Source organism: Monodon monoceros, unplaced genomic scaffold (assembly GCF_005190385.1).
Source record: "Monodon monoceros isolate NGI ecotype Baffin Bay Population unplaced genomic scaffold, NGI_Narwhal_1 Super_Scaffold_16, whole genome shotgun sequence".
Lineage (NCBI taxonomy): Eukaryota > Metazoa > Chordata > Mammalia > Artiodactyla > Monodontidae > Monodon > Monodon monoceros.
This window is the reverse complement of record NW_021703772.1, coordinates 19180207-19194846: the sequence shown is the minus strand read 5'-3', so window position 1 is coordinate 19194846 and position 14640 is coordinate 19180207. Positions and strand designations below refer to the sequence as shown.

Sequence of the window (14640 nt, the reverse complement as noted above, 5' to 3'; positions counted from 1 at the left end):
GATCACAGGACACATCTAAGAGAATCTACTTTAGAGACATAACCAAAGCTCACGATCCACACCAGCTCCAGCTGAAGAAGTGGGGGGAAGGATTTCTCTGGCTCCCTCCCAGACATCTGGAAAGAGGAAGCCCTCAAACCTGGAATGGGAGAATTGAATTTGGGCACATCATGCTTTGGTGTAACTGCTTCTACCCTGCAAGTGTGTTTCCACTTGTCAGCCCCGCCAGTCCTCCTGTGATCACCATGTAAACTGGCCATGGAGGGGACCATCCCTTATTTAAGATGAGGGCACTGAGGGGTTATGTCATTTTGGCCCATGTCACGCCGCCAGCTGGTGGCTGGAAGCCAGGTCTTGCCACTCCCAGAACAGGCCCCTTGCCATGCTGCCTATGAAAACAGCAATGACTTGTGGCATCCTGAATTCCAAGGGTCTGCATCTCCCTGTACTAAGGCTTTGGGGGTTCCAACCTGTGGAGGCTGGGGTCCCTCCTCCTGTGGCTTCAGAGAAAAGAGGGGAGTACTGGTTCTTGACCCTCAGCTGCTGCAATTTGGCGGACCCTCTTCCTCAGTGCCCGCACTTGCCTCTTCTCCGGCAGTCTCAATATCCGATGTGGACACAGTGCGTGAGGGCCACGAGTCTGAGTTGCTGCGAAACCTGGCAGAGGAGTTCCCCCTGGAGCAGGGCTTCACCATCGTCTTCCATGGCCGCCGCTCCAACTTGGACCTGGTGGCCAACAGTGTTGAGGAGGCCCAGATCTGGATGCAGGGGCTCCAGCTGTTGGTGGACTTTGTCACCAGCATGGACCAACAGGAGCGGCTGGACCAGTATCAGCAGGATGGAGTCAGAGTGGGCTCCACGGGTCACTGAAGGAGCCAGATGCTGCAGGGCTAGGGACCGGTGGGAGGGGGCACGGGGCTAGGTAAGCCCGAGGGTCCAGATGGGGTGGGTAAGGACTGCTCAGCCGAAGTGAGGCTGAGATACTGAGGGAGGAATGGAGGCTTGCGATGGCACAGGCATAGCCAGGCAGAGTTTGGGCAGGAATCAGGGCCCCCAGGATTGGGGGAAGGGACAGTGAGAGGCAAAGGACCAAACTAGGTGCTGATCCTGAGAGCTGAACAGAAGATCCCAGTGACATTAACTACAATAGGAATGGGAAGCAACTCCTTAGAGGGCTTAGTGGGGTCAACTCACTTCAACTTTCCTAGATTGTATTCACCTTCTATGCCAGTTCATTCATTCATTCACCATCTATTAAGCAGAATGTATGAGGCACTATGCCAGGCTTTAGGAATACAAAGATTAATGAGAATCAGATACTGTTTTTGTCGGTAAAGAAAATAGAATTGTATAAATAATTTAAGTACCTTAGCAGTGTTATGGTACTCTAGATGATATGTGGGTGTCCAAAGGAAGGAGAAATATTTATTTCTAGCTGAGATGGTTCTGAGAAAGCTTCAGGGAGGAAGTAGCATTTGAGCTGAGCCTTGAAAATGAATAGAATTTGAACATGAAGAGAGGAGGAGGGAAAGGTACTCCTGCCTGAGGGAACAGCATGAGTAAAGGCCCAGAGGTGGGAAACTGAAGAGCAGGAGAGAGAGTGGGACATCAGCGAGCAGGGGAGTTGCTGAGTCTGGCTGAGGTACAGGGAGGTCAGTGATGTGTTGAGAAGATGAGGTTGGGGCCAGATCATGGGGGTGAAGGAGATCTTAACTTCTATGTTAAGGAATTTGGGCTTCTTTCTGCAGGCAACAGGGAGGTCCCCGCAGGCACCTGAGCCATGCAGGGACAAGGTAGATCGGTGCTCTGGGGAGATTATTCCAGAAACTAATGTGGAAAATGAATTGGCATTGGGGAGAGACTGGCGACAAAGACAGGGGCGCAGATGTCAATGGATGAGCGTGCACACACAAACACACACTCAGTGCTTTTGCCTTGACTCAGACCTGGATGGCTGAGTGATTGGTTCCAGCACGGAGACAAAAACCAGGATGGTCGGATGAGTTTCGGAGAAGTCCAGCGGTTACTGCACCTGATGAACGTGGAAATGGACCAAGACCATGCCTTCCAGCTTTTCCAGGTGAGTCTTCTGGGGAAGGAATAGCAGAAGCCAGCCAAGGCCACATTCTCACTTGGCCGGAAGTCCTCTGACCCTCTCAAGGAACACTCATCTGGTTGAATCTCTCCTATGCACCCTAGCACTATGCCAGGCTCAATGGGAAGTGTGGGCAGGACATGGTTCTTAACCTTCAGTCTTGTTGGAAAGATGACTCATAAACTTATGAAAGGTAAATAACAACATGTTATTACATCAGACCTCAGGGATCTCTCTGCTCTTGGCCAGAATTTCACAAGTGCCTAGTACAGTGGAAAACTCCAACTGGTAGGTGAGTAAATAGGAGGAGGGATCTTCTGATCTTTTAGGGACATGTTGGGGTATTTAACTCTTTCTGGTTGAAAATTATCTCCAGTAGCAAATGGTATGGCTGAAATTTTGCTTTTTACTTACTGAAGTGGCTTCTTCTATGAACACTGAATGTCAGGAATTCTGTGGAAGCACGTTTGGCTCCACCAGTAATATTGCCCTTACAGGGCAAGTCAAAGCAAAAAATCTGCTGTTAATAGGGTCTGTCCACTCTCCTCTAAACCCTCTTTTGCAGAGAGCAGATGCATCCCAGTCTGGGACTCTGGAGGGAGAAGAATTTGTAGAGTTTTATAAGTCATTGACTCAGCGTCCTGAGGTGCAGGAACTGTTTGAAAAGTTTTCATCTGATGGGCAGAAGCTGACACTGCTGGAATTTGTGGATTTTCTCCAAGAGGAGCAGAAAGAAGGAGAACGGGCTTCTGACCTTGCTCTAGAACTCATCGACTGCTATGAGCCTTCAGATAGCGGTAAGAGGACAAGGGTGGAGAGGCACCAGACGTGGGGGCCGGATGGGGGACTGTGGCTAGAAAGGTGCAGAGACAAGCAGCCTTCTGCTTAACTAAGGGAAGGCTGAGTCCACCCCTGTCCAGGCCCCCTGCCCAATCAGCTTCATCTCATTCAACCACTCTTTCGGAAGGAGAGAGCCATTTCCTGCCCACATAAGACAGGAGTCTCCTCTGTAGTGCTGGATTTCTCAGAAGGAACATTCCATAAGTCCCCTTTCCTCCACCATGCTCATGTTTCTCATCCTTCACTTTCAGGAAGTTCTTCCTGATATCAACATTTGTCCTCAGTGGAAACGGAAAATCCTTGGTCCTCTTGCTATTTTTTAAAAAAATAATTTATTTATTTATTGGCTGCGTTGGGTCCTCGTTGCTGTGCACGGACTTTCTCTAGTTGTGGTGAGTAGGGGCTACTCTATGTTGTGGTGCGCAGGCTTCTCATTGCGGTGGCTTCTTTTGCTGCGGAGCACAGGCTCTAGGCGCGCGGGCTTCAGTAGTTGTAGCACGCAGGCTCAGTAGTTGTGGCTCGTCGGCTGTAGAGCACAGGCTCAGTAGTTGTGGCGTGCGCACAGGCTTAGTTGCTCCGCGGCATGTGGGATCTTCCTGGACCAGGGCTCGAACCCATGTCCCCTGCATTGGCAGGCGGATTCTTAACCACTGCACCGTCAGGGTAGCCCGGTCCTCTTGCTTTTGGCCTCTTCTCTAGTGCATGTGATTCCTTTTCCTCCAGCTCCCTTCATGGTTCCTGTTGGCTGTCTCTTTAAATGCTGGCTCTCTATCCTTTCCTGGGCTTTCTCCAAATTCTCCAAGTGGTTCTTGAGTCCTGAGCCCCTGAGCAGGGAAACTAGTCAGTCCCTGGCTGAGGGGGATGATGAGGTGGCCAATCATTTAGCTCTTTACAAGCACAGCTAAAATATGCCCTGTCTGCCCTCAAACCTTTCTCTTTGCCCCTTTACTAGACACCTTCCTACCCTCCATTCCCTGCAGAAAGTGAAGAATTTACATTACTAATATTAAGTGACTTACAAGGCATTTTACATCTCTTACTTCTTTTAGTCCTCACTATATCCTTGTAAATCAAACCCAATAATCTTTTTTGGGCCTTTGCTAAGTATCCCATAATGTGCTAATATCTCTACTATCTCTATCTATCTTTTCCCTTCAAATCCTTCCAACAACCTGAGGAAGTGGGATCTATTATTGTCAGTTGTACAAAAGAGGAAAACTGAGGTTAAGAAAAGTTAAATGACTTGCTCAGAGTCAACAGCTAATGAAAGGAGGAACTGGGATTCAAACCCAGGTCATCTGACTCTTACCTGGTGCCTCTCTTGAGAACAAGGATTAGAGATGGGAGGAATGTGAGCTGGACAGGTGACCCAGGTTTCCTAGGTCTCAACTCCCACTCCCTTTCATTCATTCATTCATTCCCTCACTACTTCAGCAAATGCTCACTGAGTACTTGTAACGTGCCAGGACCTATGGTAGGCACCAGAGATACAGTAGTAGGTCAGACAAGTACAGTGCCCTCATGAAACGCAGAGTCAAACAGAAAGCGTTGGAATCGCTGATTCCAGATTCATGTGGGTGCTCAGAGAAGGAAGGGGCTGTAAAGCAATCATTTCAGGAAACTAAATAGAAGAGGAAGTTGGTGGGTTAAGAAATAGGATCCTCTATTTTCGGTTCAGGATCCGGTATACATCATTACATTTATTCTACCTCCCACCACTTTTGGTGTTCCTTCCCCTTGCACTTGACTATCAGGTACTACACTCTGGCTGCAGAGTGTGGTATCAGTCAGGAGACGGGGGCTCAAGTCCCCACTATGCTTCTTAGTAACTGAGTAACTCTGGGCAAGAGTCACTTAACCTATTGGAGACTCAGTTTTCTCATTTGTAAAATAATTGGTGATCAAATGAAATAATGTACATGGGGACTTCCCTGGTGGTGTAGTGGCTGGGAATCCGCCTGCCAATGCGGGGGACGGGGGTTCGACCCCTGGTCTGGGAGGATCCCACATGCCGCAGAGCAGCTAGGCCAGTGCGGCACTACTGAGCCTGCGCTCTAGAGCCCGTGCTCTGTAGCAAGAGAGGCTACCGCAATGAGAGGCCTGCACACCGCAGCGAGGAGTGGCCCCAGCTCGCCGCAACTGGAGAAAGCCCACGCGCAGCAACAAAGACCCAACGCAGCCAAAAATAAATAAATTTATTTAAAAAAAATAATGTACTGAAAACTACCTAGTAACTATGGACTTACCCTAGCGATTTGAGTTATTACAGTCAAGAATGAAACTTTGTGCCCAACTTCTTGTCGTTTTCCACCATCCTCAGGCCTTGTCAAACCTGGAGTGAGGAAGCTGGGCATGAGAGTCAAGCTGTTCTGTCTCCCCTGCAACAATGTTACCCTCAGTGAGACTGTACAATCCAGTGGTATAGAGCGTGGCTCTGACATCTGGCTGCCTGGGTTCAAATCCCAGCTCCTTCACTTATTAGTTATTAGTTATGTGACCCTGGGATAAGTTACCTAACCTCTCAGGGCAGATCATGTTACATCCACCTGCTCGTGTTGGTGAGAGCATTAAGAGAGATGCTGCATGTAACGTCCTTGGCACAGAGCAAGTGCTCAAGAACTGTTAGCCATCATTGTTGTTATTATATGAAGCCCATGCTGAGGGGGTGAGGGCTCTGGAAGGAGCAACAGGGCCCTGCCCTCAGAGTGTAGTCCAAGGGGATGTTGGACAAACACTCCTCAAAGCACCATATGGGAACTGACGATAGGAAGAAACCCTCAGGCCATACTTGGCAGCAGCTACACAGCCCAGGGAATAAAACACAGGTATCTTGGTCTTGTCACTAACAAGTCTTTGACTTTGATCCTCTCTGAGCCTCAGTTTCCCCATCTATGAAATTAGCCCTTTGGACTGAATACTTTGCAGTCCATTATGGTAACCATGAGCTCCATGTGACTATTTAATTTGCAGTTGGCCCTCTGTATCCACAGATTCCACATTCGTGGATACGGAGGGTCGACTGCACCATGCCATTTTATGTAAGGCACTTGAGCATCCACGGATTTTGGTATCTGCTGTGGGGAAGGGGGAGGTCTTGCAGCCAATCCCCTGTGAATACTGAGGGATGACTGTAACTAAAATCAAAATTTTAACTCAGTTCCTCAGTCGCACAGCTACATTTCAAATACTCAGTAGCTTTATGTGTTTAGAGGCTATCATATCGGGCCGTGCAGAATGGAACATTTCCGTCATTGTAGAAAGTTCTGTTGGACAGCACTGGACTAGAATGATCTTAATGATTCCCCTTGTAGATTTAATGTTCTCTGAGGGTGGGGGTGATTGAAATGACAGACACTGGATGGGGCAAGTTTGGGATCTGGAGGCTGGGAGTGGACACCATTGGAAAGGCCAGGCCCTGGAGAGGGCTGGGGTGGAGAACCGCCTGTAGGTGTGCTGGGTGCTGTCACCAGAACTTCTCACTCTAGCTACTCCACACCCTAGGCAAACTGCGGCATGTGCTGAGCATGGACGGCTTCCTCAGCTACCTCTACTCAAAGGACGGAGACATCTTCAATCCGACCTGCCTCCCCATCTACCAGGATATGACTCAGCCCCTGAACCAGTACTACATCAGCAGTTCCCACAACACCTACCTAGTGGGAGACCAGCTTTGTGGCCAGAGCAGCGTGGAGGGATACATACGGTGCAGTGGGGCCGAGGGGTGAAAGGGTCCAGCTCATGAGAAAGGAACATCTGTGGGAAGTTGGAGGTTGCTGTCAGGCGATAACAGGGATTGAAAAGTTGTTGTGGGGGGCTTTGGGGCTGAGTATCCCTGGATACCTGAGAGACATGGAGGAGCTACTGAAGACTGGCGGGAGAGTGGTATGGAAACCCTGTGGGTAAATGGAGCTTCTCTCTCTCTCATAGGCTATGAAACTCTCTTGGAACTCAGAGGTCCTGACAGATTTATTGTGAACAAATAAATAAACTAAATGTTAAATGGGAGGCAGTAGAGAAGAGGAGTTAAAAACCTAGGTTCTGGAGTCAGACGATTTGAGATCAAATACTAGCTCCCTCACTTGGGACTATAGGGCTAAATACTTAACCTCTCTATGCCTCAGTTTCCCTATCTGAGAAACAGAGATGATTACAATGCCTATTCTGTCTGGGTTGTTGTGAAGATGAAATGAGGTAATCCATGTGTCAATAGCTAATAAATGGTATCTGCTTTTAATCGTGGATTAGAGTAAATAGTCAAGATATCCTTGTAGTGCCAGCAACTGAACTAGTAGCTTCAAGGGATACATGATGAATGGAACTTCCCCAGGAAGCCTAGTAGAGAAAATAACTGTAAATTTACTGAGAGTTTGAATAACTCGGGTGTTGTATAACGATTTACAAGCAGAACACCCCAAGGCAGGATGTGATGGCTCGCTAAGGGAGGATTGTGAGTTGGGCTGGGTGGGGGTGGGTGGAGATCAGTGTGAGCTGCAGCCCTGTCCCAGTAGACAGAGAAGGGTCCGTGGAGATGTAACTTGGTGGAGTCTTGATGGGTAAGTGCCGGTAAGCACTGTTCTCTTCAGGGTGGGGAGAGAGGGTCCCTAGGTGGAAGATCAGACCTTGACCCCTCCTGTCCCTGGGGGGTGGGGTTCTTGCAGGGCCCTGAAGCGAGGATGCCGCTGCGTGGAGGTGGATATATGGGATGGACCTAGCGGGGAACCTATTGTTTACCACGGACACACACTGACCTCTCGCATCCCGTTCAAAGATGTTGTGGCCGCCATTGGACAGTATGCCTTCCAGGTAGGAGCCTCAGGATGGAAATACTGATGAGGCAAGAGGATCTGAAGGAAGAGGCTCTGGGTCTGGGGAGGGTGGAGGGATGCAGGGGAGGTTACGTCAAATGGCATATGTGTAAAAGAGATTTTAACTGTGAAGCATCAGGCAAATATTAAGGGATTATTATGAATAAGTGTTAGATGTGTTACTAGTAGTCATAGAGCTAATTGCTAGAGATTAGTAATTATTACCTTTAACAACTTCTGTCACCCATCTGGGAGAGGGTGGATGAGGAAACAGAGAAAGTGGTGGGTAGAGCTGGGAGACAATAGCAATCTGGAGATGAAAGCCTGAGAGTGTAACATGAACAAATAACTGGGGGAATGGCCTGGCTTTCCCACTCTGAGCCTGAAAACGCAAAGGTCCCAGAGGGACCTGGATCAGACCTGGCACAGATCTGAGATTTGGGGTCCCAAGAGTGACTTTTAGATGTGGGGTGCCCAGACCCAGGAAGATCTCCTTGAGGCCTGGCATGGGGTTGGAGGACCTTGGCAATCAGGGTACTCAGTTGAGTTAGTAACTAGGGGGGCCTGGAGAAGCAAGGAGGTTATAGGCCTCAGAACTCTGGCTCCAGCGTGCCCTCCCCTCCCCATCAGACATCAGACTATCCAGTCATCTTGTCCCTGGAGAACCACTGCAGCTGGGAACAGCAGGAGATCATAGCACGCCATCTGACAGAGATCCTGGGAAATCAGCTACTGAGCACCACCTTGGATGGGCAGCTTCCCACTCAGCTGCCCTCCCCTGAGGTAGGACCATGCTCCCCCAGCCCAGGCTCTGCCATGACTTCCCTATTGCCCCACCTTGGCTCCTTCTTCCATGCCCATCTTGTTCCCTTCTTCTCATCCTCAGATGGACCATCTTACTCTTTAATATCCCTGGAGAGAACTTCAATTTTTTAAAAATCTGATTCAGGGAATTCCCTGGTGGCCTAGTGGTTAGGATTCCGGGCTTTCACTGCCGTGGCCCGGGTTTAGTCCCTGGATGGGGAACTGAGATCCTACAAGCCGTGTGGTGCAACCAAAAAAAAAAAAAAAAAAAATCTAATTTAACATAGAATTCTAGGTAAAGTTCTCTAAATTTAAAGACATTTATTTACTTTATTTTTTAATGGAAAATCTTTTTTTCTTGATAGTTCATAATTATAGCCTAGCCCCCCCACCATAATCTCAGCCTCTCCCATAACAGCTGCCAAAAGATTTTCTAAATGCTTATATAGACATATATGTGTATATATGGTCACATTTTTAAAAACGTGAATGGGATCATCCTTTCCACCCCTTTTATATCTCACATATAATATCAATATATATCATGAATGTCTTTTCATATATATGTATTTTCTTTTTTTTTTTTTTTTTTTTGCCCTACGCGGGCCTCTCACTGTTGTGGCCTCTCCCGTTGCGGAGCACAGGCTCTGGACGTGCAGGCTCAGCAGCCATGGTTCACAGGCCTAGCCGCTCCGCGGCATGTGGGATCTTCCCGGACCGGGGCACGAACCCGTGTCCCCTGCATCGGCAGGCGGACTCTCAACCACTGTGCCACCAGGGAAGCCCAGGGTTTATAATTTTTATTGATATATAACAAATTTTTAAATGTTAAAGATAATGTTTTGGAAAATTTTTGTTTTTGCAGTCTATTTTCCTTTTTTTTTTTTTTGGCCGCGCTGCACGGCTTGCAGGATCTTAGTTCCCAGACCAGGGAATGAACCCCGGCCACGGCAGTGAAAGTGCGGAGTCTTAACCAATGGAGCGCCAGGGAACTGCCCTTGCAGTCTACTTTTTCTTTTTGTCATTATAACATCTTCAGAGATTTTTAATCTTTATGTAGTCAAATCTGCCAATTATTTTTATGTCTTGTGAGTTTTCATCGCATGTTTTTATTTATTTATTTATTTATTTATTTGCGGGGGGTACGCGGGCCTCTCACTGTTGTGGCCTCTCCCGTTGCGGAGCACAGGCTCCGGACACGCAGGCTCAGCAGCCACAGCTCACGGGCCCAGCCGCTCCGCGGCATGTGGGATCTTCCCGGACCGGGGCACGAACCTGTGTCCCCTGCATCGGCAGGCGGACTCTCAACCACTGCGCCACCAAGGAAGCCCCATCTCATGTTTTTAAAGGCTTTACCACCTTAAGGTTATTCAAAAAGATTCTGTATTTTCTTCTAATACTCTTATGTTCTTTATATTTACATGTAAATCTTTAATCTGTGAGGAATCTTCATGTGTCAAATGTGAGGTAGGGGTCTGCATGTATTTTTTTCCTTATGGATAGAGATGTTACAGGTTCGCTTAATAGGAAATCCCTGTTGTATGTATCAATAAGCCTTCCTGTGGGAACTTCTGACCACTCACTCACTTCCTGTGCCTTTGAGAGCAGCGGGACCTGCATGATCCTCAGGAGGGTTCCAGACGAGATAGGTAGACAGGCCCCCTCATTTTTGTCCCCTAGGAGCTTCGGAGGAAGATCCTTGTGAAGGGAAAGAAGTTAAAAACTCTTGAGGAGGATCTTGAGGAAGAGGAGGAGGAGCCAGAGTCTGAACTGGAGGAGGCTGAGCTGCAGCTGGAGGCCCAGATGGAGTCTGAGCCCCAGGAGTTGAGCCCTCGCAGTAAGGACAAAAAGAAGGTAGGCCAGGAGAGTGGTCTTTCTGCTCTGGCATTTGATCAGGTGGTACCACTAGCTGAGAGCCCGCATGTGAAGAGACTGGAGCCAGGCAGGGTGGAGGGCCAAGGAGCAAAATGCTCCTTGCCTCCAATGAAAGAGGCATAAGAATGCATACATAGCATCACTATATAGATTGCCATATATAGGTACATTGCAGTGGCTTTCCAACTTCTTTGGGCTGTGAAATCTTTTTTTTTTTTAATGAAATCTTATATGGAAGCTCAGTGTACAAAATAGATAAATGCAGAGCCCTCCTGGTTGAAGCACCCCTGTGGCTCTCTCCTGGGTCTCCCAGGTGACTTCTGAGACATCTTTGTACTACTTCCCAGTCTCCTTGAAGGCTAGTTCGAAAACCACTGATGGGTACATGCGTGCATGCGTGCGTGTGTGTGTTATATTGGGTAAGTAGGGCTTACTAGAGTGACTGCTGTGACCTCAACTAAAGTGGGCTTAGTTAGAGAAAGCTTCTTGGAAAAGGTGAGTCTGAAGAGGGATCAGAAATAGCCAGAGGAGGAGCAGGAAGAGGTGGGGAAGGGGCACCACTGGTGGGACCACCGAGATCCTGCTCTGAAGTCCGCATTTCTCTCTTCTGTGCATTTGCTTGGCTCAGATGACTTCTAGCTTATCCTGTTCTCTCTGGAGCTGTGTTGTCTAACCTGCTCCCATGCCCAGGGATGGAAATGGGGATTCAGGAGAAAAATCTATAGATATTACTCTGGGACTCTCACATCCTTCCAGGTGTGATTTTCATGACCATCTGCATACCTTGACGTATCTGTCTGGGCTCATGTGCATTTTTTTTTTTTTTTTTTTGCGCTACGCGGGCCTCTCACTGTTGTGACCTCTCCCGTTGCGGAGCACAGGCTACGGACGCGCAGGCTCAGCGGCCATGGCTCACGGGCCCAGGCGCTCCGCGGCATGTGGGATCTTCCTGGACTGGGCCACAAACCCGCGTCCCCTGCATCAGCAGGCGGACTCTCAACCACTACGCCACCAGGGAAGCCCTCATGTGCATTTTGATAAAAAATTACTTATTTGTTTTAAAAGATGAGAGGTAGGGAGTATGACATCTGTTTAATAATAATAATAATAAATTAAAAACCTGTTATTTACAAAGTAATCCTTCAAGCCCAGAGGCTGAAACTGATCCCATCAGTATACATAGACTGCCTTTATTGCCATTCCCATCCTCAGGTTGTGATGTGCCCACTGTTGTGTCCGCCTATGTGTTGTCAGATTATGTCCCAGGCTCCTATTTCCAAGCCTGGGTTCCTTCTCTTTCCAAAGCAGGTGAGGCAGGAGGGAGAATACAATGGGGAGGCAGTGGGCAGAGCCTTAGGTTGGGTGGAGAAGTTCAGATCTTGGCCATTGGCTTCTTCCCTCTCAGATTGCTAATGGTTCAATTCCATCTTCCTCTCTACTTTCTCCTTTTCCAGAAATCCAAGCCCATCTTATGTCCATCCCTCTCTGCCCTGGTCGTCTACTTGAAGGCTGTCACGTTCTACAGCTTCACTCATTCGAGGGAGCACTACCGCTTCTATGAAACGTCATCTTTCTCTGAAGCCAAGGCCAAGAGCCTCATCAAGGAGGCTGGTCAGGACCAAGAGGGAGGGACGCGGAAGGAACTGGGATGGGTTAGGGTCAGGTCTGATGGGCAGGCAGATGAGTCCCAAGAGGAGGAGGGAGCGAAGGAGGGATGGTGGAGCCAAGGAACTCCTCAGACCGGGTACAGGGATGGGAGTATTAACAGTGGGCTCAAGGCTCTAGGAGTAAGACAGGTGTGGGAGATGGTCTGCATGGAGGAGAGATAGGCACAGCCTTAGGAGATGCTGCAAAGAATGAAGTGGGTGGGCAGGGTCCTTGAGACCAGGGAAGTGGGAGGATCCACCCCACCCACTACCATCTCCCTACCCACACCCTCTTTGCAGGCAATGAGTTTGTGCTGCACAATACCTGGCAGTTAAGCCGCGTATATCCCAGTGGCCTGAGGACAGATTCATCCAACTACAACCCCCAGGAGTTCTGGAATGCAGGCTGCCAGATGGGTGAGGGGGCAGTAGGGACAGGGAAGAGCGAGTGGAAGAGCTACGGGTGGGAAGTAAGTCCCTGGGTGGCTACGGGGCCAGGGAGTGCTCCGAGAGGAGGGCTAGGCTGAGAAGGATGCTCTCCATCGTGTTCCCTGCAGCCCTTTTACACCCAATATGTCTGTCTAGCTCCATGAAAGATGGGCTGGATGGCCCCCACGGTGAATCTTTCCTTTTCTCCCCGGGCCCTCAGTGGCTCTGAATATGCAGACTGCAGGGCTTGAGATGGACCTGTGTGATGGGCTCTTCCGTCAGAATGCTGGCTCCGGCTACGTGCTGAAGCCAGACTTCCTGCGTGACGCCCAGAGTTCCTTCCACCCTGAGAGGCCCATCAGTCCGTTCAAAGCCCAGACCCTCCTAATCCAGGTATAATGGAAAGAGAAACCATTGGGAAGAAACTGGGATCACTGGGATAAAAGCCAGGGAGGGTGGTGGGTGGAAGGGGTGAGGGGTGGGTGGCTAGGACTGACAGGAGTGTAATGGGGGAAAAGTTCCTCATGAGGCAGCATGGACTTTGGAGCCAGTTGCCTAGGTTCAAACCCATTTACTAGTTGTGTAACGTTAGGCAAACTCCTTAACCTTAGTCTCCTCACCTGCAAAATTGGGGTAACAATACTGCCTACCTCTCAGGGCTGTTGTGATTAGTTAATCTGAAGTGCTTACAACAGTGCCTAGGGCATAGTAAGTGCTATAGAAGGGCTGCTGTCATAAAATACCTACTTTCAAACCTTGCTAAATTTCTACGTGGATGCATTTTAAATAGCAGGTGAGGTACTAGAATATATTACCCATGAGAATTAGCTTTGCAAACCCCAAAGCTATAGTGCAAGGTCCTGTGTCTCCCCCGCAAGGGTGTGAGAGCTGGACGGGGGCTGGGCTGAGCAGGAACTAGTGAGGTTCCAGAGCTCTGGTTGCAGGTAATCAGTGGGCAGCAACTCCCCAAAGTGGACAAGACCAAGGAGGAGTCCATTGTGGATCCACTGGTAAGAGTGGAGATCTTTGGCATCCGCCAAGACACAACCCGGCAAGAGACCAGCTATGTGGAGAACAATGGTGAGACTGGGCAGTGCTGGGGGAAAGTGGGAGGAGCATGGCTGTTGTTTTCCTACCATCCAGCCCTCCATTAAGCACAGTCCATCACCCCTCCCGCCACCTTCATGGGAGGCAGTGTGGAACCGGACAAAGAATAAGGACTTGGGACATCTTGGGTCTGAAGCCAGGCCTCTCACTTACAAGCTCCAGTGACTAAGCAAACTGCTTACCCACTCAATCTCCTCACTTGTAAAATGCTATGAAAATTAAGCGAGAGAACATGGGGAAAGCAACCCAACATGGTCAACAATGTCTGTTCCTTCATTTCTTCCCTCACTTACCCTCCCCCACTCAGGTTTTAATCCATACTGGGGGCAGACGCTGTGCTTCCGGGTCCTGGTACCTGAACTGGCCCTGCTGCGTTTTGTGGTAAAAGACTATGACTGGAAATCCCGAAACGATTTCATTGGTCAGTACACCCTGCCTTGGAACTGCATGCAACAAGGTGAGCCAGTCCTCCCACCCCTGGCCCGCACCCCAGCTCTGGGCTGCCTTCCTAATACTGTCCCCCGCCCCCCCGCTTTCCAGGTTACCGCCATATACACTTGCTCTCCAAGGATGGCATCAGCCTCCATCCAGCCTCCATCTTCGTGCACATCTGCACCCGGGAAGGGCTAGAGGGGGTTGAATCTTAAGGTGGGCACTTCACGGGAAGAGTGGGTACATCGGCTTTAGACGGTAAGAAAAGCCTGGAAGGATGCTCCAGAAAGCAAACAGAGGTGGTGAAAACCAAGCTTTGGACTGTGCATTCCTAGGCACAAAATTACTTCATCCTTCCTGACAAGCAAATCTAGGACCTGATTTTTCACTTTCTTTCTTTTCCCTTTCTTCGTTTTCACCAGCCTTTGGTATCATTCCTGTCCTTACCCTCTGCACACTCTACGCTGGAATTCCTTCCTTCCTTCCTCTTGCTATAGGTTCAATACCATACCCAGATCTAGGACTACACTTTCACACCAACTCTGGCTCAAAGGCAGATTGCAACTAGAAATCCAGAGAAGGGCTTGGGGCAGACAAACCCTCAGAG

At 49.2% G+C, this 14640-nt stretch overlaps 1 protein-coding gene across 2 annotated transcripts; it reads left to right on the top strand.

The window, feature by feature from the left end:
* Positions 1–218: 218 nt before the first annotated feature.
* PLCD4 (phospholipase C delta 4) lies at positions 219–14333 on the top strand. 2 transcript variants are annotated; one of them, XM_029224578.1, is made up of 12 exons: positions 219–827; positions 1945–2080; positions 2661–2892; positions 6437–6638; positions 7594–7738; positions 8371–8523; positions 10225–10398; positions 11874–12030; positions 12366–12482; positions 12715–12887; positions 13439–13574; positions 13909–14271. In XM_029224578.1, the coding sequence occupies exons 1-12, from the start codon at positions 304–306 to the stop codon at positions 14229–14231; spliced, it is 2472 nt and encodes an 823-aa protein (XP_029080411.1). In that variant the 5' UTR covers positions 219–303; the 3' UTR covers positions 14232–14271. The 2 variants fall into 2 exon arrangements, with proteins under 2 accessions (XP_029080411.1, XP_029080410.1); XM_029224577.1 differs by lacking the exon at positions 219–827 and having other exon boundaries at positions 889–2892; positions 13909–14058; positions 14142–14333.
* Positions 14334–14640: the final 307 nt, after the last annotated feature.

Coding starts and splice junctions, on each gene's coding strand:
- PLCD4 (XM_029224578.1), top strand. CDS start 304: ATGTCATTTTGGCCCATGTCACGCCGCCAGCTGGTGGCTGGAAGCCAG. Junction 2,893..6,436: donor CTATGAGCCTTCAGATAGCG/GTAAGAGGACAA, acceptor TCCACACCCTAG/GCAAACTGCGGCATGTGCTG. Junction 13,575..13,908: donor CAGCTATGTGGAGAACAATG/GTGAGACTGGGC, acceptor TCCCCCACTCAG/GTTTTAATCCATACTGGGGG.